The sequence below is a fragment of the Silene latifolia genome, chromosome 8 (assembly GCF_048544455.1).
Source record: "Silene latifolia isolate original U9 population chromosome 8, ASM4854445v1, whole genome shotgun sequence".
In the NCBI taxonomy this organism is placed as follows: domain Eukaryota; kingdom Viridiplantae; phylum Streptophyta; class Magnoliopsida; order Caryophyllales; family Caryophyllaceae; genus Silene; species Silene latifolia.
In genome coordinates this window covers 11888090-11913900 of record NC_133533.1, presented here as the reverse complement: position 1 = coordinate 11913900, position 25811 = coordinate 11888090, and the positions used below count along the sequence as shown (strand labels likewise).

Here is a 25811-nt window from a genome sequence, read left to right as displayed (position 1 = left end):
TTTATACAATGTATAACTTTAGATGTTAATAGTGTAACTTTAATGTAAAAAGTGTATAACTTTAGTCATAAAATGTATAACTTTAATGTTTTAAGTGTATAACTTTAGTCGTAAATAGTATAACTTTGATAAAAACCAAATAAATATGAAAAATCGTAATTAATCAACAAATATTAAATCTGAAAAAAAATTAAATAACAACCATCAATAACCAACAAAAAATTAATAACCAACAAAAATTTAAAAACCAAATAACAATAACCAACAAAAATTAAAAACCAAATAACAATAACAAAAAAGTATAACTTTAATGTTTTAAGTGTATAACTTTAGTCATAAATAGTATAACTTTAATGTTTTAAGTGTATAACCAACAAAAAATTAATAACCAACAAAAATTAAAAACCAAATAACAATAACAAAATAAAGTAAATATGACAAAAACACAAAAAAAAAAACAAAATAACACAAACCAAAAAACAAAGAACAAAATAAAGTAAATCTGAAAAATTAAAAAAATGGACAATGAAAATAAAACAAAACCCATACAAAAACCCATACAAAATAAAACAAAACCTATATAAAACAAAACCCATATAAAAAAACAAAAAAAAACAAAAAACCAAAAAAACAGAAACAAAAGGGAACGATGGATTGAAAAAAAAAAAGAGAAAGGAAGAGGAAAAGGGGAGGAAGGAAGCACGGGAGGAAGAGGAAAAAAAAAACAGCCACCACACGACCCACCGAGACCAACACCAACACCCGCATCCACCGACACAAACACCAACCCCTTTAATTTTTCTAAAAAAAATGAATCTGAAAGGAGGACGGTTGGTGGTCGGCGTGAGCGGCGGCAATATGGTGAATGGTGGTCGGCGTGAGCGGCGGCAATCTGAAATGAGGGCTGTCGGTTGTGGGTGGTTGTGTGTGTGGTGGGGGTGGGGGGCGGCAGACGAGAGAGGGAGGGAGGGAGGGAGGGAGGGAGGGAGGGAGGTGTTTAAATATGGTGAAAGGAGGGCTGTCGGTTGTGGTTGTTTTTTTTTGTTTGGTTTTTTTTTTTGTTGGTTTTTTTTTTGTTGATTTGGTTTTTTTTTTTGAGAGAATGAGAGAAAGATGAGAGAGAATGAGTGTATGAGAGAAGTGTGAATGAATGAATAATGAGGAAGTGAGTTGGGAGATTAGAATGGTGGAAGAGTTGTACAAAATTAGGTGGAGTTATACACAATTAGGGAGGGAGATTAGGGAGGTTCATTTGTGACCCTTGAATGAGATGTAATCTCATCCCTCCATCCCTTCCATCCAAAGGCCCTTATAAGGACTTAGGGACTTATTAGATGTAGTGGCCTTATAAGAACCCTTCTCTCTCTCTATATATATATATATAGATTTCATCTTTTTTTTTTTGCCATTCTTTTGACATTTCAATTGTATTTAATGATCCTCTCACGTGATATTTTTGTATTAAAAACTTTCTAAGTTTCTAAATTCAATTTTTTTTTACTGAACAAATTTAAACCTTGACAATTGCTGAGTCACAAGTAAGGTTATTTTGAAAATTTACAACCTACTGAGTATATTATAAACGCAAATTTATGTGTACATATACTCGCGATATAGTAGATTTAAGGCGACTTTTTCCAATAAAGTTAAAGGAGAAATTGAACATTCCGTATTACAGATCGTCTAGTTTAAAACTATGAACTTTAATGGAAAGTTTTAAGATGAAGTATACTACATTTATACGAGTACAAGTACGAATGTATGATGGAAAATATATGGTAGTTGATCATGTATCACGTGTTAATAGTAAACTTTCACATTCAAAAAGGCCATATTTCTTCAATTAATAGACTATATATCCTCACTTGTATGGTGCAGAATTCGAGATCTATACTAAAGTTTTCGAGTTTTGTTTTAAAGAATCTAAGCTATACTGTAAAGTTTCTGAATTCTCACCTTAAACATAAAAATAAAAATAAAAAAATAAACTTTTGAAAAACTCACAAAAATTAAACATAAAGCTCGGATAAATGTATAGCAGTTGTATAATGCTTATTATACAACTGGCGGTATAGTAGTATTTGTGATGTTTCATTAACTGAAATTGCTTGAAGCCTTGAACTAAACTTTAATTTAAGACAACTGAATGGAACGAAATTAAACTTAATGCAATAGCAGCAACAGCAACAACAACATCAACAACACCGGCCACCACGGAACAAGACGGATTAGAGGGAGGATAAAATTGACGTGGAAAAAAGAGAGAATTTACATTAATTGGATAGTAAATGAGTTGGGAGGAAAGTAAAGGAAATAAGATTGAAAGACTATCAAAGTATCGACTATCGATATTTATTTCACAAAATTAAAAAATTTGAATTCTTTTAAGCTAATTTAATTCATAATAGCACCAAGTAAATAAGTGGCATAGGAGCCTAATTTTAAAAGGCTACTTCATCATACTAATATCAAAAAGAATACAATTCTATTTAAGGTATATTTTTAGAATTTAACAACGGCCTCGAAAATGCAAGGGACAACCGCTCCTAAAACCAACCTTTTGTAACGATACGACAATAACAAACCCAGCTCAAGGGAAAGGACCTAATGGCAGAATTCAAGTGCAGCCAAACATACTCTCAGCCTTGTCGGGCGTCAGATTGCGTATGTCAAAAAGCAAGAATTGAGCCCAAATTCATGCTGCATGCTCATTAGGGCTCAAACTCTAAAGACCAAATTCAGTAGTTTCACAAAATCTCATTATAGACGGCACATATCCGTCTATAATTAAAGACTGGCCAAATACAATACCACATTCTTAATAGGACAAGCAACAAGTGGGATGGTGGGGGCCAAAAATGTCACCACTTTCAAGCCATTTGACCCGTCTTTAGCTATAGACGGATATATATCCGTCTATAGCAAGACTAGCTGCAGTTGTTTATCTTCCGACTGTTCGAAAGAAGAAGAAAAGTAAAGGGATCATACGCATTTTTTTCTTTAAATCTTTTCTATTCCACCCGTAGGTCTGTCAAATTGCCACCATATCTGCCACCGACCCCTGCTACTGAGCTCGAAAATATCCTGGCTTTGGTTATGCAAAGCTTTACCATGTTCTGCCAATACCCAAGTACTACGAGTTCATTCAACTCATTTATAACAGGAATAAGCAACAAGGAAAACCGTAACAAAGAATAACCAATAAAAAAAACTACCTAACCATTTAAATTTGGAAACTTTAGAACTCTTGATTCACAAAGATGCTCGACTGCTCGCACAACATGCCAACACAGAGCCTAATGTTTATAATATAGATCTATAGAACTTAATTTCTTCATACATACGAATCTCAAAACAAAACAAAACAAAAAAAAAAAAAAAAAAAAAAAAAAAAAAAAGTGAGGAAACTTAAAATAGCACATTATAACAATCAATGTGAGGAAACAAGTACCCGCATTAAAGGCACAATTCTGTTAAATTTAGCTCAGTAGCTGCAACCATCACTTCTAAGTTAACCAGGCAGAAACCAGCGACCCGTTCAAGACAAGTAAATGGCCATCAACGCCAACAGAGACAAACAAAACAGCAGGAACTAACCAACCACCAGCAAGTGCAGCATCAAATGAACTCGGATTCAATTCTATCAACATGTCACGTCACAGGCTACAGCAACCAGCTCATACCAACAACAAAAGCAAAAGTGTAAAACAAACGAGCAAGTGATGGTAATTCAGATAAGACCGTCTAATGGTGATTATTCAATTTTTTGGGGGTGAGCATTCAAGTTTTAAAATGAATTGGTAATAAACTTCCGACACTACATTAACATTGTATAAAGTATAAACAAACTCGCTACACCTTTTTTTCAAAAAATAATACTCCCTCCTATTCACACTATATTCTTCCCCTTTCCTTTTTGCACAAGAAATAAGTAAGTGATTTTGGACCACACAAAATACACTACCCCACATGTAATTTAATTTGGACCACACAAATCAACCCAAAAAAGGAAATAGGGAAGAAAACCCAAATAATCCGAATAAGGAAATAGGGAAAAAAATGGTGAATAGGAGGGAGTATGAAAAGCAAATGTGATGTAGTGATCGATTTGATGAAATTTGATAAATGGGATGAGGAAGTGCTAAAGTAGTATAATGACAGTCTTACTCTTGCCCACAACTTCCTCGTCACAAATGAAAGAATCAGCTTTTAGGGATATAAGAAAGACTTACAACCATATGAGAAAACAAGCACCAAAACAGGAGCCAACAGCAAAGTGGACAGGTAACAAATGTTTGAAATGAGTATGTTTGTATGACAATCCTGCCACCCACGAGCAGCGGCTCATAGCTACAGAAACAAGCCCACGCACCACAATGGCTATTTGGACAGGGATAGTCAAATCAACCAGCCGCATTCAGGTCTGAGGTATGGATTGGTTCGTGGACACCAAAAACATAAAACAAACAAGCATCAAATCAGGCTGCTTTAGCTGCGATGGTCGCAGCAACTGCAACATCAAATCAGTTTTTCAGCTACAATCACGAGCTCACGTGCTCAGCTACAACATCGAGCTCACTTGCTCAGCTACAGTCACGAGCTCACGTGCTGACATATAGGGGAAAACATTAGCACGTTCTTAATTTCTAACCGTCAAAACATCCACATATTACACAAACAAACATGTGCAGGTGCCCAAAATATACCAACTCCATCACAAAATTATCCTATTTGAACTTGGTGACCAGCCAATTTCAACTCTAGCTAATAATTTCTCCAAGTATTGTAGAGACTAGAGAGATGGAGTACAGTAATTTGTCATGTTTGATTTGTCAAATATTGCAGTAAAAAGCGACATTGTTTGACCACAAAATCAAAATGGGGACAATTTATATGAGCTGCAGGCAGTATAAAACAGAAGTGCTCAAGCCGAGGGTATTCTAGACTATACCAACTAAACAACACATAGGTAAGCCCACTTGCAACTCCATCAACGTGTCCAAAAGCAGAGATCATCTTGCTGAATCCATGTATGGAACTACCATTGATTTTTTACTTGACAGCCCAGTAGAGCAAGGCGAAAGTTATCAGTTAAGAATACACATCTCTAGATAACATGAGCATTATAAGGTCAGAACTTGATAAAGTCATCTTTCACACTCTGTATCAGCTTAACTATAAATGCCTCCATTCACTACTGAAGGAATTTGCCTAGTCGACAAGAAAGACTTTTCAAGGAACAGAAACAGACTGGCATCATACATTCAGACATCCGCCAGTCAAGAATCAGCAACGAGCAAATAGTAACATATCATATGATTTAGTCATTGAGAAAAAACTATAAAGTAGCAAACAGCTTTGGAGAAGAGATAAAAGGAGCCAACATCATACAGTTAGACTTCCAACCATCATAAGTTCTACAACAAACTGAGAATTTAACAGCTAAGTATTCGAACATCATACCCATAAAAGTCGACTACTGCATGAAGTTCAACAAAGGGTTTTAAACTTTCAACAGCTTTCAAATCAACACTAGCAAAGTGCACCAGCACCCAAAAGTTCCATGTTTTTCAGCAGATTTCTAACGCCATCCCCAGTAATCTCTTTGATGTGCCAAAGCAATCACTCCTAAAAAAACACCAAGTAGTATGATAAGAAGACTTTCAGAAGTAATATTATAAATGAAGTTTAGGTGTAGATAAGAAATCTCACATCTGCATCAGATTTGCGAGGAGACTGGCTGCGGGAGTCAGCAGGACGCTCACGGGAACCCCTCTTCAGGACTGGAGATAGCTCCTCACTGCCACGTCTAGCAGGACTTTTATCCCTTGGAGATTTTCTAGGTGAAGGACTTCTCCTTGGACTGGGACTGGATCTAGGCGAAGCACTGCCATACAAAATTGGTAAGGTTTCTATTTACTCTAGATGAGAGGAAAAAAAACAGCTACAATATTAAGACAGTGAAAAAACAAACATACCTTCCACGAGAACGACTTCGACTACGGCTCCGTCTTTCATCATCATACCTTCTTTTGCCATGACCTTTGCGGTAGGATGGACTTCTACTGTAGCTCCTACTTCTGCGACGGTAATCTCTGTCCCTCTCACGATACCTATCTCTATCATACCTATCTCTGCTCCTACTACGGCTTCGCCTTCTACTGTCTCTTTCTCTATAGTCATCCCGGTACCTACAAATATGAAAAATGTATACAGGGAGAGAATAAATTTTCTAGGCAATAAACAAAATGCAATTACACGGGGTATGTCATATGTGTAAAGCCAGTGACAACCTGGGACGAGGACTCCTTGATCTTCCTTTTGAAACTGGCTCGAGTATCCTTCCCTTTTGACTGAAAGACATAACAAAAACAAGACCAATCAGAGATCGAAAATAGTTTTGCTCTCAATGTTTTTAAGAAGCGGGTAACCGTCCGGATGCTGTAAGCAGATTTAAACAAGGAAGTTCTTACATGACATCACATATAAGAATTATAAGATATAACTGTTTTTACTCTACCAAAGGTATACAAGTATGAAAGAACTACAATATGATCTACAGGTCATGAGAAAACAGCGAATCACAATATAACTGTACAGGCAAAGTTGCGTACAGCAATTTAGCAAACAGACATAGAACTTGCTTTGCCAGCACCTAAGCAGAACTCTTTCAAAGTGTTAACATGTCAAATTTGCTTTTTAATCGACGAGATCATGATGCACACATCAATAACCAAATATGGAACTTACAAAATTCAGATACTCATCTATAGTTTGTCCCATATGGCCATATTTAAATGTACAGATTGTGCCAACTATAAAAGTTCACAGTAACGAATTCAATACATTACGGATCAAAACTATACTCGATCAAAAAGCAAAACAAGTGGAAATTACAACCAAACAAGTATGGAGTACCAATGTACCATATTTCTCAACTCACATTTTTTCAGCATTAGGACCATATTTCGCAAACTGAACCATGATTTCTCTCCCATCAACAACTTTCCCTAAACAAAAAAACAACAGAATATAAGCAAATATACAAAACCTAAACAGTAGAACCCGAAAATTAATCATTAATCATCAATTTAAATCAACAATGAACTAATACCATCTAGCTTCTCAACAGCTTTTGCAGCTTCATCCTGATACTTATATCGAACAAATGCAAAACCGCGTGATTCACCAGTCCTATATATAAAACAAATAAAAAGCCAATTACGTTAGCTTAAAAGCACAAAAACTCAAACCCAACACAAACGACAGCAATTGAATCATTGTGTGTGTACAACGGTCTCATTTCAAGTTATATGCTCTCTCTAATTCAACTAAATATTTACGTTTTACATTTTGTAGGGTATATTTTAATCAGCCATAAAGAGTATCTCACTGCAAATAAATCGGTCTCAATCATTTGTTTATTTTTTTTATTCTTTGTAAGAAAATTTTTAATCAAAGATAAACAAATGAATGAGACGGAAAGAATATACGGTAACAAAACGCAAGAGAACAAGTTGAATTTGAGGTGTATCTCATTGCAAAAAAAGTACTCACTCTTTTGTTCTTTGAAAGAATATTTTAATCAATGATAAACAAATGAATGAGACGGAATATATACCGTAACAAAACGTAAAGAACCACGAACTGGTTGAATTTGAGGGAGTATCTCATTGCAAATAAAGTACTCACTCTTTTGTTGTTTGTAAGAAATATTTTAATCAAACGTAAACAAATGAATGAGACGGAAAAATTAATAACAATTTGATTATACGCATACAACAGTATCACACACGAGAGTTAATTGAAAGCCGAACCTGCGATCACGAGGGATGAAGACGTCAACAACCTTGCCGTACCTATCGAACAACGGGTACAAATCATCGGCAGAAGTACCTGCGATTATAAATAAACAAAAAAAAGACAATTAATTGATAGAGTCAATTTCAGTAACACTCCCTCCGTCCCGAAATTGAATATAAAAGGTAAACAAATGACTGAGACGAAAAAAGCAATTGGATTAAATTAGGGGAATGAATGAAAAGGCGGAAAAAGAGAGAAGATGAATTACGGAAGGTGATGTTGAGGACGAGAAGGGAATAAGTGTCGCGGATGTCGGGAGGACCTGCTCTTCCGAAGTGCGACATCTTTCACTTGGCTACGTCTTCTGCTACTTCTTTTCAGTCTGGAGGACAATGGTTTAATTAGATGGGCGGATTTTAGGGCTAAAGGGGATTTATATATAAGGTTGAGTTTTTTTCTTTTTTTTTTTGATTAAAAAAAGTTCTGGATAGAGAACCGGTGCACCGCTAAGGCGCCAAACGCCAATTTAGTCCGGACACGATTAATATTCATCAATCTAATTTAAAAAAATAAGCAAAAACTCGAATTAAAAATAGGTTGGCGAGCCGAATTCGAGCTTGACCTTGTTCGGCTTGTGCTAAAAAGGTAAAACTCGAGTTCGATCCGATCTCGAGCTTAACCGAGCTTAAAAAAATAGTGTTGTTATCAAGCTTGTGAGGTTTAATGCGAGCTCGAGCCCAACTCAAGCCTTTGTATAATTGTTGAATTTTCGTTTTTTTAATCGATATTTTCAATACCAAGATTCGAAGGCTTTTATATGCAAATATTGGAAAATCAATGGGACATTTTGTGTAATACAGATATATAATCATGACAAAATATTTTTTATAAAATGTGAGTAATTTTTATCTAATTACACAAGTTCGAGTCGCACACAAACTTTTCGAGCCTTGCCGAGCCAACGTTAGCTCGGCTTGGCTCGTTAAGCTCTCGAGCCGAGCTCACACGAATCGAGCTTTGACCGAGCCGAACTCGAGTTGTTCGCGAGCTGTCTCGTTTCATTAACACTCCTAATTAAGAGATAATGGTATAAGTGTACGCACAACAAATGGATGGTGGGTCGGATGAAACTGTCAATATTATGTTCTATATAGAGCGTTTTCTCTTTTACGGATTACTTGTCAATTACTTTATTAGTTGCAAGTGATTGACCTTTATTGGCCCAACACTTACTATTAAATTATATAATAATTCCTGTATAAAATTGTTTACATTAGTGTTATTGTACAACCAAGTGACAATTTAACCAAATAATCCCACTAAAATAATTTATGTCAACTATCACTTTCCAAAATTAGATTTTTACAATGTTTTATTGCAAAACCGTTCTATACAAGACTTACTCTAAATTATATTAGTCTCTCTAGTGTTAGGCTCTATTTGACAATGCATTTTGGATACCTAATTTGGTCAAACTAGCTTATTTGACCAAAATTTCATGTAACTTATTTTTTGTAAGCGTTTAGAAAGAAACTTGTTCCGGGATTGGATTCCAGAGCAAGTATAGTTACCACCCGTGGCTTGTTGAATGATGTCTTGAGTTGGATTCTCCCTTGGTCTTAATCGTTCCTCTCGGCCTCTCCTGCAACAATGAACGGCGAGGGCTTGGCTTTGAGCCAAGCGTACCACTCCGACGCCCAAGTCGGTAAACTTAGATGTATAAGTTGTATGCTAATTGGCTAGGAATATATTGTAGAGAGATAAGGAAGATTATACCAGATGAATAGTGTATTTAAGTCAAGTTGTGTATTTCTGGATTGGATGGGGATCCTTTCCTCAATGAAGGTTGAGGAGTATTTATAGACTTCACCTTTTGTCACGTAGTGGCCAAGTGGCCAAGTGGCTAGCAGGTGGAAAGATCGATCTACCCCTCGGCCGAGGGACCTATGGCTGGCCGGCGGGCCCGGTGACCCCCGCCGAGGGGTCTTGGATATGAGTACGCGGATATGTGTCCCTACCGGGTTGTCATCGGGACCCAGTTGATAGCGGCCGATGGGCCGCATCGTCTAAATTTGTCTAAGTCGTTGACTTCTTTGTGGACATCTTTGACCTTGCTCAATATGTTGACTTGGTCGGTGCGAGAATATGCCCCATCAATTTGCCCCGGCGTAGTCTATGCCGTGGTATGGGCTTCGATGTACGTACGAGCGTATATTCTGCGCGAGTAGTTTGTAGAAAATTTTCCTGCATCGGCTTCTTCTGCGGCGGCTTCTTCTGCTCTGCCTAGTCTTTCTTAGGCCCGTACCATATCCCCCCTCCACATGGATGTGTATTGGGCATCCGATGTGGAAAAGAAAGGGACGCCGCCGAGACCGGGGTTGAGGCGCGGTTATTTTTGATTGCCCCGCCGGCGGTGTCTAGCTTGGTTGATCATGTGGCCGGCGGAGAATAGGTGCATGGGAATTTGTTGAGGAAGGTGAATAGGCGGAGAGATTTGAATAGGCGTGTTGAAGACGTTTGGTCACTGTTGCATTGATTGACATAATCGTTGCAACGATTGACATCCCGTGGTTGCATGTCCGACACGTGTCCGCACGCTGATTGGTTGACGCTTCATGGGCATTTCTTTGATTGGTCTGCTTCATGGGCTTTTCCTATAAATAGGGTAATTGCTCCGAAAAATTGGCCACCAATTTCATTCTCCAAAATTTCCTTCTCTCTAAACTTCCAAGGGTTTCTTTGTCTTCTAATTTCCAGAGTTGTTACTCCGGCGAGCGTTTTCTTCAAGGTAAACAAACAAACTTTCCAATTTTTAATTTTGTAAGTTCATTGTAAACATGTCTTCTGCCGACGCCGGGCCTAGTAAGCCGGACCCTAGGTCTCCTTCTCCCGAAGTCGATCCTCGGATTACGGAGGAATGGGAGGATGATTCGATGTCGATGATGACGCGGACGATTTTGGTGATGATGCCGAGGAGGCTCGTCCTAATACCGTGAGGCGGTACGTTATGGATCACGGCCGCTTTGTAAGGCACGCGTTGACCGAGTTTGGACCCATAAGTTGGCCAGCTCTTCCGGTGAGAAATTTTTCGAGGGCCACTTCTTCTTCGGCAGGGGACACAAGATTGTTATCCCTGAGGAGGGCCAAGCCGTCTGTTGCCCTCCACCGGGCCACACTGGCGTATATATGCGACATTTGGAGTACGGGCTCCGGTTTCCGCTGAATGGGTATGTTGTGGCCATCCTTAAGGCCATGAACGTTGCCGTTGCCCAATTGCACCCGTTGGCTATGAGGACCATAATCGGGTTTGTCTGGCTGTGTCTCTTCAAGGGGGAGGCCCCAACGGTGAACTTATTTCGCCGACTTCATTACCTCGGCCGTCACTCTCGGCCGCGCCGGTGGTTGATGTGCACACGGAGAAGGGTTATGTCTCTCGCGACAAACTTTCCTCTTGCAAGTGGGGGGGTCGGTGGGTGTACGTTAAGGTGGGATGACTATCCGCGCCCTCGCTCCTTTCAAAGCATCAAGTTAACTTGCGGTGTGAGACTAAGGCGGAGCATGACAGATGGGTCTCCCGGAAGAAACTCAAAATGGATGCTGGCAGGGTTCTTCTCTCGGAGGACGAGAGGCTGGCAATGCGGCTTTTTGAGGTAGACAAGGGTGGGTGCCAAAAAGATGGATTCCTCCAACGAGATCATTCTTCGGGATGAGCCGCTTTGCCATGTCGGCCTCATACCGGCCCTAGCGCAGGGTGAGTGGGGTCGGTGTGAGGCCCATCACCGTTCTCGTTGTGTCTTTGAACTTTGATTTATTTCTTCTACTTAACTCTTGCTTCGTTTCCTTCGCAGACCATTTTGGACCGGACCTGTCTGAGGATATCCTCCGGAGAATGGGATTGAACAAAGATAAAACCGTTGCTAACTTACATCCCAAAGCTCTCCCCAATGACCGCAGGAGGTCGCCGACTGATCTCATAGAGCAGCGGCTGAAAAGCTTGAGTGCGGTGGAGACCCAGGCGAAGGTTGTTAGTAACGTGCCGCGCCACACGCGCAAAACGAAGTCCTCGGCGGTGGTGGCGTCGACACCGGCTCCGCCTTCCATCCCCCCTGTTCAGAAGGAGACGGTGGAGATCATTTGTATCTCCAACGGGGATGACTCCGACGAGGAGGAGGGCTCGCCCCTTGTCCGTAAAAGAAAGCAGACGGCCTATACCGCGACCGTTGATTCTGCTGCTGACGAGGAGACGCGCGTTTCGGCCAAGAAGGCCAAGCACGGTATTGTTCTTTCTGTGGCTTCAGATTTAGCGGTTCCTTAGGCGCTGCTGTGTGAGCTCTTCGGCATGTCTGCGTATGTCGATACTTATGCTTACTTTAAATTTTTGTAGATCGGCCGCGATCGTCCGCCGCTCTGTTGGGCGCAAGTGGAGGGGAGTTACGTGCGGGCCGGGTGATCAACACGTCACCGTGAACTCTCCATCCCGAAGGTTCTCCCCCCATCTGCAGGCCGGTGATCAAAATGTCACCACTGTCCCTTCATCCCAGAAGGTTTCCCTCTCCCAGCTACAGGCCGGTGATCAAAATGTCACCACCGTTTCCTCATCCCAGAAGGTTTCCTTCTCCCAGCTCATAGATGAAGGCACGGAGCTTATCAAGGAGCTGGCGAGGTGGAACGGTCTTACCGGTGCTCGTATCGTAGAGCAGGAGAAGTCCTTGGCTCAATCCGCTTTTGAGCTTAATGCCACTAAGAAGGTGGCCGCGAAGGCTAAGCGGGATCTTCTCAGCGAGCAGAGGCTTAGGGGGGATGCTGAGAGGGCGCTCTTGGCTGAAAGAAAACTTAGGCAGGACGTTGAAAAGGAGGTCCTTGCTGAGAGAGCCAAGGCCGAGGGCCGCGGCAGCCCAAGCCGCTAAGTCTTTGGGGAAGTGTACACTTGTTCGAGGCACGCCGACCTCTACCTCCAGCAGAGGAATGAATCCGGGGACCTGTTTAAGGCCCAGTCGGAGGTGGTTCGGATCGAGATGCCGTCATTAGGCAAAAGGAGAAGGACATTGAGATGCTCCAAACCGTCATGCTCCCTAACATGTGTCTTTGAATTCGGGATTTAGCCGAAGGAGCTGCTAGGGAAGTGATTGAGGAGCTCTTCCCTCTTGATGGTTCCTTTCCGTGGGACAGATATGACAAGCTGCTTGATGACAAGCTCGAAGCCAAGGAGAAGGCCGTGGCGGAGAAGGCTAAAGAGGCGGTGAGGGCGAAGGCAGAGAAGGAGGCGGCCGCCGAGAAGGCACTCGGGTGAAAAGGCTAAAGAGGCCCAGGAGGAAGCCAAGCGGGCAAAGGCGGCCGAGGTCGCCGAGGCTAAAGCCGAGGTCGCCAAGCCGAGGCCGCTAAGGGAGCTGCTGGGTTACCTATCGAAGAAAGTGCCGCTGCCGCTGCTGATGGCGAGCAACAACGGACATAGGGAGATAATTTCTGTAGCCTTTTGTCTTTTGGCTTATGCTTGTAATTTCTTGTAATTCGTTGAACATATTTAATAAGAGTTCGTGTTTACTTCACCTCTTTTCCTTGCGCTAGTATTTGAGCTTCGACTGTCCTTTTAGCGTCTTCGTCTTCGTCTGGGTTGTCTCCTTCCGTTATTAATTCAGTGTCTCTTTTGCTCCCGCCTCGGCTTGGCCGAGGCAATCTAGAGTGCGTATCTCAACTGAGTAACGCTTCCAAGGCATTTTGACCGTCTCAGCGAGTATCAACCGCGCTGGTTATAACCGTCGCAGTGTCTGCTTCCTTAGGGTGCATGCCGCTCTTGTCGGTATGACAGTGTGAGCCGTCGTCTGCCGTGGCGTCTACTACTTGGAGTGACTGCGACGTGTGCTGTTTCTTGAAGGAGACTCCCGTGGCGTCTCTACTACTTGGAGTGACTGCGACGGCGTCACACCTCTTAGGGTGACTTCCGTGGCGTCTACTACTTGGAGTGACTGCGACGGTGCCTGTATCTTGAAGGAGACTCCCGTGGCGTCTACTACTTGGAGTGACTGCGACGGCGTCACACCTCTTGGGGTGACTGCCGTGGCGTCTACTACTTGGAGTGACTGCGACGGTGCCTGTTTCTTGAAGGAGACTCCCGTGGCGTCTACTACTTGGAGTGACTGCGACGGCGTCATACCTCTTGGGGTGACTGCCGTGGCGTCTACTACTTGGAGTGACTGCGACGGTGCATGTTTCTTGAAGGAGACTCCCGTGGCGTCTACTACTTGGAGTTACTGCGACGGCGTCACACCTCTTGGGGTGACTGCCGTGGCGTCTACTACTTGGAGTGACTGCGATTATGGTCCTCATAGCCAACGGGTGCAATTGGGCAACGGCAACGTTCATGGCCTTAAGGATGGCCACAACATACCCATTCAGCGGAAACCGGAGCCCGTACTCCAAATGTCGCATATATACGCCAGTGTGGCCCGGTGGAGGGCAACAGACGGCTTGGCCCTCCTCAGGGATAACAATCTTGTGTCCCCTGCCGAAGAAGAAGTGGCCCTCGAAAAATTTCTCACCGGAAGAGCTGGCCAACTTATGGGTCCAAACTCGGTCAACGCGTGCCTTACAGGCGAGGCCGTGATCCATAACGTACCGCCTCACGGTATTAGGACGAGCCTCCTCAGCATCATCACCAAAATCGTCCGCGTCATCATCGACATCAGAATCATCCTCCCATTCCTCCAGAATCCGAGGATCGACTTCGGGAGAAGGAGACCTAGGGTCCGGCTTACTAGGCCCGGCGTCGGCAGAAGACATGTTTACAATGAACTTACAAAATTAAAAATTGGAAAGTTTGTTTGTTTACCTTGAAGAAAACGCTCGACGGAGTAACAACTCTGGAAATTAGAAGACAAAGAAACCCTTGGAAGTTTAGAGAGAAGGAAATTTTGGAGAATGAAATTGGTGGCCAATTTTTCGGAGCAATTACCCTATTTATAGGGAAAAGCCCATGAAGCAGGACCAATCAGCAAACAGCCCATGAAGCGTCAACCAATCAGCGTGCAGACACGTGTCGGACATGCAACCACGGGATGTCAATCGTTGCAACAGTTATGTCAATCAATGCAACAGTGACCAAACGTCTTCAACACGCCTATTCAAATCTCTCCGCCTATTCACCTTCCTCAACAAATTCCCATGCACCTATTCTCCGCCGGCCACATGATCAACCAAGCTAGACACCGGCCGGGGCAATCAAAAATAACCTAGTCTCAACCCCGGTCTCGGCCAGCGTCCCTTTCTTTTCCACATCGGATGCCCAATACACATCCATGTGGAGGGGGGATATGGTACGGGCCTAAGAAAGACTAGGCAGAGCAGAAGAAGCCGCCGCAGAAGAAGCCGATGCAGGAAAATTTTCTACAAACTACTCGCGCAGAATATACGCTCAGACGTACATCGAAGCCCATACCACGGCATAGACTACGCTGGGGGCAAATTGATGGGGCATATTCTGCACCGCTGACCAAGTCAACATATTGAGCAAGGTCAAAGATGTCCACAAAGAAGTCAACGACTTAGACGACCCTAGCCGATGCGGCCCATCGGCCTGCCACACTGGGTCCCATGCATGACAACCTGCCAGCCGGGACACATATCCGCGTACTCATATCCAAGACCCCTCGGCGGCGGGTCACCAGGGCCCGCCGGCCAGCCATAGGTCCCTCGGCCGAGGGGTAGATCAGTCTTTCCACCTGCTAGCCACTTGGCCACTTGGCCACTACGTGACAAAAGGTGAAGTCTATAAATACTCCTCAACCTTCATTGAGGAAAGGATCCCATCCAATCCAGAAATACACAACTTGACCTAAATACACTATTCATCTGCCAAGCCCTCAGTTCGTTCATTGTTGCAGGAGAGGCCGAGAGGAACGATTAAGACCAAGGGAGAATCCAACTCAAGACATCATTCAACAAGCCACGGGTGGTAACTATACTTGCTCTGGAATCCAATCCCGGAACAATTGGCGCCGTCTGTGACAGGCTCTTCGGCATGTCTGCGTATGTCGATACTTATGCTTACTTTAAATTTTGTAGATCGGCCGCAGTCGTCCGCCGCTCCTGTTGGGCAGCAAGTGTGAGTCGGCGTCTGTTTGTTCTCTAGCGACCGTGGGGAAAGCGATTTCTTCGACGAAAGACTTGGGCAATTTTTATTCAGATGAAAACATGCGTCGGGGTGCCCACAGCTGTTTCGGACACCTCCGCCGCTACAAGAATTACATCCGAGATTCCCAGTGTTTTAATGGCTCATCAAGGGCTCACCTTCCCGATCGGCCGCTAGTTGCATCCATGGGGTCGCCCTCCGTTGTAAGGATGGACTTTTCCCCTTCTCGATTTCTTTGCCACTTTGAGGGATTGCATGTTGCATCCTCCGGCGGCTATACGGGCGTTGACCACCTCGTCATTCTCGTCTTTGGAGACGAGCTTATGCGCTTCCCCGTGCGAGACATACATCGGTGCGGTGCCGGATGGACATCACTGCGTCGGCCTCGCTCGGGGTGACTCGGCCTATGAGGGCGTTGTAGGCGGACGAGCCGTCAATGACCACGAACTCGGCTAGGAGATTTTTGGCCGCATTCCCTCGGCCGAACATCATCGGCGGCTGATTGACCCGAGCGGTACTAGGCCGGCCCAGAGAAGCGTACGGTGGGACCGGTGCGGGGCTTAAGTCTTTGACCTTGAGGCCGAGGCCGAGGAAGCACTCCCGAACATGATGTTCGTGTAGGCACCGTGTCAATCGGGCATCTCTTGACCAGGTGGTTGGATATGTCCAAATTGACTACAAGCGGGTCGCTATGAGGAGAGACGACTCCCTCGTAGTCCTTCCTTCCAATAGTCATATCGGGGATGTTGGAAGCGGGGGTCGCTGTGCTGGGCACGAAGTTGATGGCCTGGTATAGTTCGTTCAAGTGCCGCTTGTACCCATGAGCGGACCCTCCGTTCTCATTACCCCCGATGACAACGTGGATCACTCCTATCCGTTCGAAGACGGATTTCCTATCTGAACTGCTGGCATCGGTCTTTTGGCCTTTGGCGACGTACTTGCCGAGGCTCCCTTTCCGGATCAGCTCTTCAATGGCATTCTTCAGATGTCGGCAGTCGTTGGTTAAATGGCCGGTGTGGCCGTGGTACTCACAGTACTGGCTCGTGTCACCGTCACTCTTCGGCTTGGGGGGTCTCTCCCACTTCGGCCCTCGTTTTTGCTCGGGCGAAGACTTTGGCGACACAACGAGAGGGGTCTTATTATCATACCGCCTCGGTGGTACGTTCCCGAACTCCACCGGCGCCCGCCGAGTCCATTTCTGGCGATTTATCGACCGTGACCTATTATTCTCACGGCGTCGTTCATCGGACCGTGACCCATTGTTGTCACGGCGTCTTTCATCGGGTTTTCCTCCGGCGCTCTTCCTTTCTGAGTGCTCGGCCTCGCTGGGGCCTACCCAGGTCTTGTGGTAGTCCTCCACCTTAATGGCTTGGTCGGCCATCTTCCTGGCGGAGTCTAACCTTTGGCCGCCGCACTTGATGAGCTCATTTTTTAAGTCCCCTCTTGGGAGACCTTTCATCGTGTGAAGGCGGCCAGCTCATTGTTCGGATCCCGAACCTGCTTGAACCTTGGCGTCGAACCCCTTCACATAGCCGGAGAGTCTCGCCTCCCTCCCGCTTGATAGTCGGGAGATCCGATGTTTCGACGGCCCTCCTCTTATTGCAGGAATCTTGGGCAAAAATCTTTCTCTCGGTCGCCATACCCGTATATCGATCCGTCGGGGAGTCCTTTGTACCCGACTTTGTGCCATCCCATGCAAGGTCGTTGGGAAGACACGGCACCAGACCTCATCAGGCTGTTCCCATACCGACATGTGGGACTCGAAAGCCTCCGCGTGGTCGGATGGGTCGCCTTCTCCTGAGTACGATATGGGTGGCAACTTTAGCTTAGTTGGCACCGGGATCTCTAGGACGTAGTCGCTGAGGGGCTGTCGACCACGTGTCGAACAAGCACGCGGCGATCGGCTCCTCACGTCCCTAGTTCGGCTCCTCTCCTCGTGGCGAGAAGGGCTTCTTCACGACTCGGTGAGTCGGGCTTCTTCTTCTCCGACTCGGTGAGTCGGACTTCTTTCATTCCTCCGGGCGGGCCTCGTGGCTGCTGCGGTGACGCTGTCCTCCCGCGGCGCGGTCGGGACTTATGTCCACCACTTGCATTCGGGCTCTTCCGGCGTTTTGTGGGGCCAACTTCTTCTAGTGCTCTATCCAAGTCTCTTGGAGTCACATTCCGGGCCCTGGTCTCTTGTGCGGGTTCCGCCGCTCTTGTCGGTGTGACAGTGTGAGCCGACGGACTACCAATGAGATCCAGAAGTTGCTTCAGTAATGCCACGTCCACCACATGTCCCATGAGGGTGACTTGGTTGGCGGGCAGCGGCGCATCTGGTGTTATTGGCATCCCGAACTCCGGTTGGATTACTCCGCCGGTGGAGGGCTGCATGACTCCAGAATTGTTGAAGGTATCATCTGGGTGGAGGGGCTCGTCGATTTGAACACCTCTTCTTTGTTTCGACATCTTCTCGGCTTTTGGGTGGGTTTTTGGTTTTTTTTTTTTTTTTTTTTTTTTTTTTTTTTTTTTGGGAATGAATGTGACTAGCTTCTAGTGTCTTTCCCCACAGACGGCGCCAATTGTTCCGGGATTGGATTCCAGAGCAAGTATAGTTACCACCCGTGGCTTGTTGAATGATGTCTTGAGTTGGATTCTCCCTTGGTCTTAATCGTTCCTCTCGGCCTCTCCTGCAACAATGAACAGGCGAGGGCTTGGCTTTGAGCCAAGCGTACCCACTCCGACGCCCAAGTCAGTAAACTTAGATGTATAAGTTGTATGCTAATTGGCTAGGAATATATTGTAGAGAGATAAGGAAGATTATACCAGATGAATAGTGTATTTAGGTCAAGTTGTGTATTTCTGGATTGGATGGGGATCCTTTCCTCAATGAAGGTTGAGGAGTATTTATAGACTTCACCTTTTGTCACGTAGTGGCCAAGTGGCCAAGTGGCTAGCAGGTGGAAATACTGATCTACCCCTCGGCCGAGGGACCTATGGCTGGCCGGCGGGCCCTGGTGACCCGCCGCCGAGGGGTCTTGGATATGAGTACGCGGATATGTGTCCCTACTGGCAGGTTGTCATGTCATGGGACCAGTTGGCAGAGGCCGATGGGCCGCATCGGCTAGGCTGTCTAAGTCGTTGACTTGCTGTGGACATCTTTGACCTTGCTCAATATGTTGACTTGGTCAGCGGTGCAGAATATGCCCCATCAAAACTTATTTAACCAAATAAGCTACCTGAAATGAAATGCTACCTAAAGTAGCATTCGAGATTCCAGGTACTTGTATCATATCTTTTCACATCATTTCACCAAAATCGGTTAGTTTTTTAGTTAATTTACCAAACTTTTTTTTATATAATCAGTTACCTTATCGGTTCTTAATTTCCAGCTACCTTATCAATTAACTTTTCAGATTTCAGTTAACTTTTCAATTTTCAACTATATTTTAAGATTTCAGCTGTCTTTTCAGTTAGCTTACCAAATAGAGTCTTATATTAATTTATTGTAATTAAATTAGATGATTAGAAATCTTGATAATATCCACATTATTTTTTTAAAAAAGAAAAAAAAAAAAAGAACTCATCTATAACACAAATTCTCATTGAAGACATGACATATCCGTCACAAGCTGAAGACGGATACCATTTTACCTCATAATATACCCACTTTTTCTCTCTCTGCAACACAAATTGCATCTATAATCACAAATACCTTTATAGAAGTGATTAGTGATCTTACCACATTACATATTTAAATTACAATTTAAGAATATTATGACAAACATCCACATTATTTAGACACAATCAACTTCTAAATACCAATTACGGAGTAGTGGAGTACCTAATAATAATGATGGGGCATATTCTGCACCGCTGACCAAGTCAACATATTGAGCAAGGTCAAAGATATCCACAGCAAGTCAACGACTTAGACGACCTAGCCGATGCGGCCCATCGGCCTGCCAACCTGGGTCCCGGCATGACAACCTGCCAGCCGGAACACATACCCGCGTACTCATATCCAAGACCCCTCGGCGGTGAGTCACCAGGGCCCGCCGGCCAGCCATAGGTCCCTCGGCCGAGGGGTAGATCAGTCTTTCCACCTGCTAGCCACTTGGCCACTTGGCCACTACGTGACAAAAGGTGAAGTCTATAAATACTCCTCAACCTTCATTGAGGAGGGGATCCAATCCAGAAATACACAACTTAACCTAAATACACTATTCATCTGGTATAATCTTCCTTATCTCTCTACAATATATTCCTAGCCAATTAGCATACAACTTATACATCTAAGTTTACTGACTTGGGCGTCGGAGTGGGTACGCTTGGCTCAAAGCCAAGCCCTCGGCCTCGTTCATTGTTGCAGGAGAGGCCGAGAGGAACGATTAAGACCAAGGGAGAATCCAACTCAAGACATCATTCAACAAGCCACGGGTGGTAACTATACTTGCTCTGGAATTACACCCGGAACAATTGGCGCCGTCTGTGGGAAAAGACACTAGAAGCTAGTCACATTCATTCCCAAACAAAAAAAAAAACAACAAAAACCCACCCAAAAAGCTAAGAAAATGTCGAAACAGCAAGAGGTGTTCGTAACCGACGAGCCCCTCCACCCAGATGATACCTTCAACAATTCTGGAGTCATGCAGCCCTCCACCGCGGAGTGATCCAACCGGAGTTCGGGATGCCAATAACACCGGATGCGTCGCGCCCGCCAACCAAGTCACCCTCATGGGACATGTGGTCGACGTGGCATTACTAAAGCAACTTCTAGACCTCATTGGTAGTACGTCGGCTCACACTGTCACACCGACAAGAGCGGCGGAACCCGCACAGGAGACCAGGGCCCAGAATGTGACTCCAAGAGACTTGAATGGAGCACTAGAAGAAGTTGGCCCTGTCAAAACGCCGGAAGAGCCCAGAATGCAAGTGGTGGACACAAGTCCTGACCGCGCTCGCGGGAGGACAGCGTCACCGCAGCGCCCACGAGGCCCGCCCGGAGAAATGAAAGAAGTCCGACTCATCAGAGTCGAAGAAGAAGAAGCCCGACTCGCCAGAGTCAGGGAAGAAGTCCTTCCCGCCACGGGGAGAGTAGCCGAACTAGGGACGTGAGGAGCCGATCGCCGCGTGCCGTTCGACACGTGGTCAGACAGCCCCTCGGCGACTACGTCCTAGAAATCCGGTGCCAACTAAGCTAAAATTGCCACCCATATCGTACTCGGGAGAGGCGACCCATCCGACCACGCGGAGGCTTTCGAGTCCCACATGTCGGTATGGGAACAGCCTGATGAGGTCTGGTGCCGTGTCTTCCCCACAACCTTGCATGGGATGGCACAAAGCTGGTACAAAGGACTCCCCGACGGATCGATATACGGGTATGGCGACCGAGAGAAAGATTTTTGGCCCGTATTCCCGCAATAAGAGGAGGGCCGTCGAACATCGACCTCCCGACTATCAAGCGGGAGGGAGGCGAGACTCTCCGGAGCTATGTGAAGAGGTTCGACGCCAAAGTTCAAGCAGTTCGGGATCCGAATAGCGAACCGCCGCCTTCGCGCTGATGAAAGGTCTCCGAGAGGGGACTTAAAAAATGAGCTCATCAAGTGCGGCGGCCAAAGACTAGACTCGCCGGGAAGATGGCCGACCAAGCCATTAAGGTGGAGGACTACCACAAGACTTGGGTAGGCCCAGCCGAGGCCGAGCACTCGAAAAGAAGAGCGCCGGGGATAATCCGGATGAAAGACGCCGTGACGACAATAGGTCACGGTCCGATGAACGACGCCGTGAGAATAATAGGTCACGGTCGGACAAACCTGCCAGGAGACAGGACTCGACGGGCACCGGGTGGAGTTCGGGAACGTACCACCAGAGGCGGTATAGTGATAAAACCCCTCTCGTCGTGTCGCCCGCCGAGGTCTTTGCCCCGAGCAAAAGCGAGGGCCGAAGTGGGAAAAACCCCCAAGCCAAAAAGTGACGGTGACACGAGCCGATCGTGAGTACCACGGCCACACCGGCCATTTAACCAACGATCGCCGCATCTAAAGAATTCCATTGAAGAGCGATCCGGAAGGGGAGCCTCGGCAAGTACGTTGCCAAAGGCCAAAAGACCGACGCCGGCAAAGACGGGTAAGAAATCCGTCTTGAACGGATAGGAGTGATCCATGTTGTCATCGGGGCAACGAGAACGGAGGGTCCGCTCATGGGCACAAACGACACCTGAACGAGCTATATCAGGCCATCAACTTTGTGCCCAACACAGCGATCCCCGCTTCCAACATCCCCGATATAACCATCGGAAGGAAGGACTACGAAGGAGTCATCGCTCCTCACAGCGACCCACTTGTAGTCAATTTGGACATATCCAACCACCTGGTCAAGAGGTGCCTGGTTGACACAGGCGCGTACACGAACATCATGTTCAGAGAGTGCTTCCTCGGCCTCGGCACCGAAAGCCAAGGACTTGAGCCCCCGCACTAACCCACTATACTGACTTCTCTCCGGGGCCTACCGGTACCACCGGGATCAATCGACTCCGGTGACGTTCGCGAAAAGAACGCGGCTAAAAATGTCCTAGCTGAGTTCGTGGTCATCGACGGCTCGTCCGCCTACAACGTTCTCATAGGCCGAGTCACCCTGAGCGAGGCTGACGCGGTGATGTCCATCCGGGCCCTAACACTGATGTATGTCTCGGACCGGGGGGAAGCGCATAAGTTCGTCTCCAAAGACGAGAATGACAAGGTGGTCAACGTCCAGATAGCCGCCAGAGGATGCAACATGCAATCCCTCAAAGCGGCAAAGAAATCAGAAAAAGGGAAAGGTCTATCCTTACAACAGGAGGGCGACCTCATGGATGTAACTAGTGGCTGACTAGGCCATTAGGACGCTGGTAATCTCGGGAATAATCTATGTAGCGGCGGAGGTGTCCAAAACAGCTGTGGGCACCCCGACGCATGTTTTTACCTAAATGAAAAATCATCCAAGTCTTCCATCAGAATGTTCGCTCTTCCCATAGTCACTAGGAAGCAGCAGACGCCGACTCACACTGTCATACCGACAAGAGCGGCAGTCTTTATCAAAAATGATGTCGGCTCACACTTTGTCATACCGACAAGAGCGGCGAGTCTCTCTAAGAAGAAACAGCGCCGTCGCAGTCACCCCAAGTAGTAGACGCCACGGCAGTCACCCCAAGAGGTTTGACGCCGTCGCAGTCACTCCAAGTGGTAGACGCCACGGCAGTCTCTATGAAGAAACAGGCGCCGTCGCAGTCACCCCAAGTAGTAGACGCCACTAGATCACCCCAAGAGGTTTGACGCCGTCGCATGATCACTCCAAGAGGTAGACGCCACGGCAGATCTATGAAGAAACAGCGCCGTCGCAGTCACCCCAAGTAGTAGACGCCACGGCAGTCACCCCAAGAGGTTTGACGCCGTCGCAGTCACTCCAAGTGGTAGACGCCACGGCAGTCTCTATGAAGAAACAGGCGCCGTCGCAGTCACCCCAAGTAGTAGACGCCACGGCAGTCACCCCAAGAGGTTTGACGCCGTCGCAGTCACTCCAAGTGGTAGACACCACGGCAGTCGATAACAAGAAACAGAAGCTGGCTCACACTGTCACACACTGACAAGAGCGGCAATCACCGCTAAGAAGCAGACACCTCGATGGCAATGACCAACGCAGGTGATACTCGCAGAGCGTTCAAAATGCCTTGGAAGCGTTAACACAATTGAGATACGTACTTTAGACTGCCTCGGCTAAGCCGAGGCGGGAACAAAAGAGACACTCAATTAATAGCGTAAGGAGACAACCCAGACGAAGACATAGACGCTAAGGTACAATTGAGACGCACAAATACTAGCGCAAGAAAAAGAAGTGAGGTAAAAACATCGGCCGGGCCGGAGGCAAAAGAAACGAACTCTTATTAAGAATGTTCAACGAATTACAAGAAATTGCAAGCATAAGCCAAAAAACAAAAGGTTACAGATATTATCTCCCTATGTCCGTTGTTGCTCACCATCAGCAGCGGCAGCGGCACTTTCTTCGACGGGTAACCCAACAGCTCTCTTAGCAGCCTCAGCTTCAGCAGCCTCAGCCTTAGCCTCGGCAGCCTCAGCTGCCCTTGCCCGCTTGGCTTCCTCCGTGGCCTCTTTAGCCTTCTCAGCAAGAGCTGCCTTCTCAGCGGCCGCCTCCTTCTCCGCCTTCTCCCTCACCGCCTCTTTAGCCTTCTCCGCCACGGCCTTCTCCTTGGCTTCGAGCTTGTCATCAAGCAGCTCGTCATATCTATCCCACGGAAAGGAACCATCAAGAGGGAAGTGCTCTTCAATCACTTCCCTAGCGGCTCCTTCGGCCAAATCCCGGAATTCAGCACACATGTTAGGGAGCATGACGGTTTGGAGCATCTCAATGTCCTTCTCCTTTTTCCTAATGACGGCCTCTTTGCTCCGAACCACCTCCGCCTGGACCTTAAACAGGTCCCTGGATTCATTCCTCTGCTGGAGGTAGAGGTCGGCGTGCCTCTAAACAAGTTTACACTTCTCCAGCAGCTTAGCAGCTTCGGCTGCCGCAGCCTCGGCCTTGGCTCTCTCAGCAAGGACCTCCTTTTCAACGTCCTGCCTAAGTTTCCTTTCAGCCAAGAGCGCCCTCTCAGCATCTCCCCTAAGCCTCTGCTCATTGAGAAGATCCTGCTTTGCCTTCGCGGCCACCTTCTTAGTGGCATTAAGCTCTAAAGCGGATTGAGCCACGGCCTTCTCCTGTTCTACGATACGAGCACCGGTAAGACTGTTCCACCTCGCCAGCTCCTTGATCAGCTCCGTGCCTTCATCTATGAGCTGGGAGAAGGAAACCTTCTGGGATGAAGGGACAGTGGTGACATTTTGATCACCGGCCTGTAGCTGGGAAAAGAAAACCCTCTGGGACGAAGGGACAGTGGTGACATTTTGATCACCGGCCTGTAGCTGGGAAAAGAAAACCCTCTGGGACGAAGGGACAGTGGTGACATTTTGATCACCGGCCTGCAGCTGGGGGAGGAAAACCTTCTGGGATGGAGAGTTCACGGTGACGTGTTGATCACCAGCCCGCACAGAACTCCCCTCCACTTGCTGCCCAACAGGAGCGGCGGACGACTGCGGCCGATCTACAAAATTTAAAGTAAGCATAAGTATCGACATACGCAGACATGCCGAAGAGCATCACAGCGGCGCCTAAGGAACCGGCTAAATCTGAAGCCACAGAAAGAACAATACCGTGCTTGGCCTTCTTGGCCGAAAGACGCGTCTCCTCGTCAGCAGCAGAATCAACGGTCGCGGTAAAGGCCGTCTGCTTTCTTTTACGGACAAGGGGCGACCCCTCCTCCTCGTCGGAGTCATCCCCGTTGGAGATACAAATGATCTCCACCGTCTTCTTAAAGGGGGGGATGGAAGGCGGAGCCGATGTCGACGCCACCACCGCCGAGGACTTCGTTTTTCGCGTATGGTGCGGCACGTTACTAACAACCTTCGCTCGGGTCTCCACCGCACTCGGGCTTTTCACCCGCCGCTCTATGAGATCGGTCGGCGACCTCCTGCGGTCATTGGGGAGAGCTTTGGGATGTAAGTTAGCAACGGTCTTATCTTTGTTGATCCCATTCTCCGGAGGATATCCTCGACAGTCCGGTCCAAAATGGCTGCGAAGGAAACGAAGCAAGAGTTAAGTAGAAGAAATAAATCAAAGTTCAAAGACACAATGAGAACGGTGATGGGCCTCACACCGACCCCACTCACCCTGCGCTAGGGCCGGTATGAGGCCGACATGGCAAAGCGGCTCATCCTGAAGAATGATCTGCGTTGGGGGAATCCATCTTTTCGGCAGCCCACCCTTGTCTACCTCAAAAAGCCGCATTGCTGACCTCTCATCCTCCGAGAGAAGA

The 25811-nt window shown here is 46.4% G+C and overlaps 1 protein-coding gene across 2 annotated transcripts; it reads right to left on the bottom strand.

Moving 5' to 3' along the window:
• Positions 1–4261: 4261 nt before the first annotated feature.
• Positions 4262–8264, bottom strand: LOC141596407 (uncharacterized). 2 transcript variants are annotated; one of them, XR_012522472.1, is made up of 9 exons: positions 8072–8224; positions 7818–7896; positions 7115–7194; positions 6944–7010; positions 6294–6353; positions 5979–6191; positions 5713–5887; positions 5464–5628; positions 4262–4608 (listed from the first exon to the last, which is right to left on the bottom strand). XR_012522472.1 is itself a non-coding variant. In XM_074416552.1 (8 exons), the coding sequence occupies exons 1-8, from the start codon at positions 8145–8147 to the stop codon at positions 5623–5625; spliced, it is 756 nt and encodes a 251-aa protein (XP_074272653.1). In that variant the 5' UTR covers positions 8148–8264; the 3' UTR covers positions 5302–5622. The 2 variants fall into 2 exon arrangements, 1 of the variants encoding a protein (XP_074272653.1); XM_074416552.1 differs by lacking the exon at positions 4262–4608 and having other exon boundaries at positions 5302–5628; positions 8072–8264.
• Positions 8265–25811: the final 17547 nt, after the last annotated feature.

What these genes read in the sequence shown, in the direction of transcription:
- LOC141596407 (XM_074416552.1), bottom strand. Translation starts at nt 8,147, where the DNA reads ATGTCGCACTTCGGAAGAGCAGGTCCTCCCGACATCCGCGACACTTAT. An exon ending in TCAAGGAGTCCTCGTCCCAG is followed by an intron (nt 6,192 to 6,293) that starts GTTGTCACTGGC and finishes TCATATTTGTAG; the next exon opens with GTACCGGGATGACTATAGAG. An exon ending in CGAAGTCGTTCTCGTGGAAG is followed by an intron (nt 5,888 to 5,978) that starts GTATGTTTGTTT and finishes TTTGTATGGCAG; the next exon opens with TGCTTCGCCTAGATCCAGTC.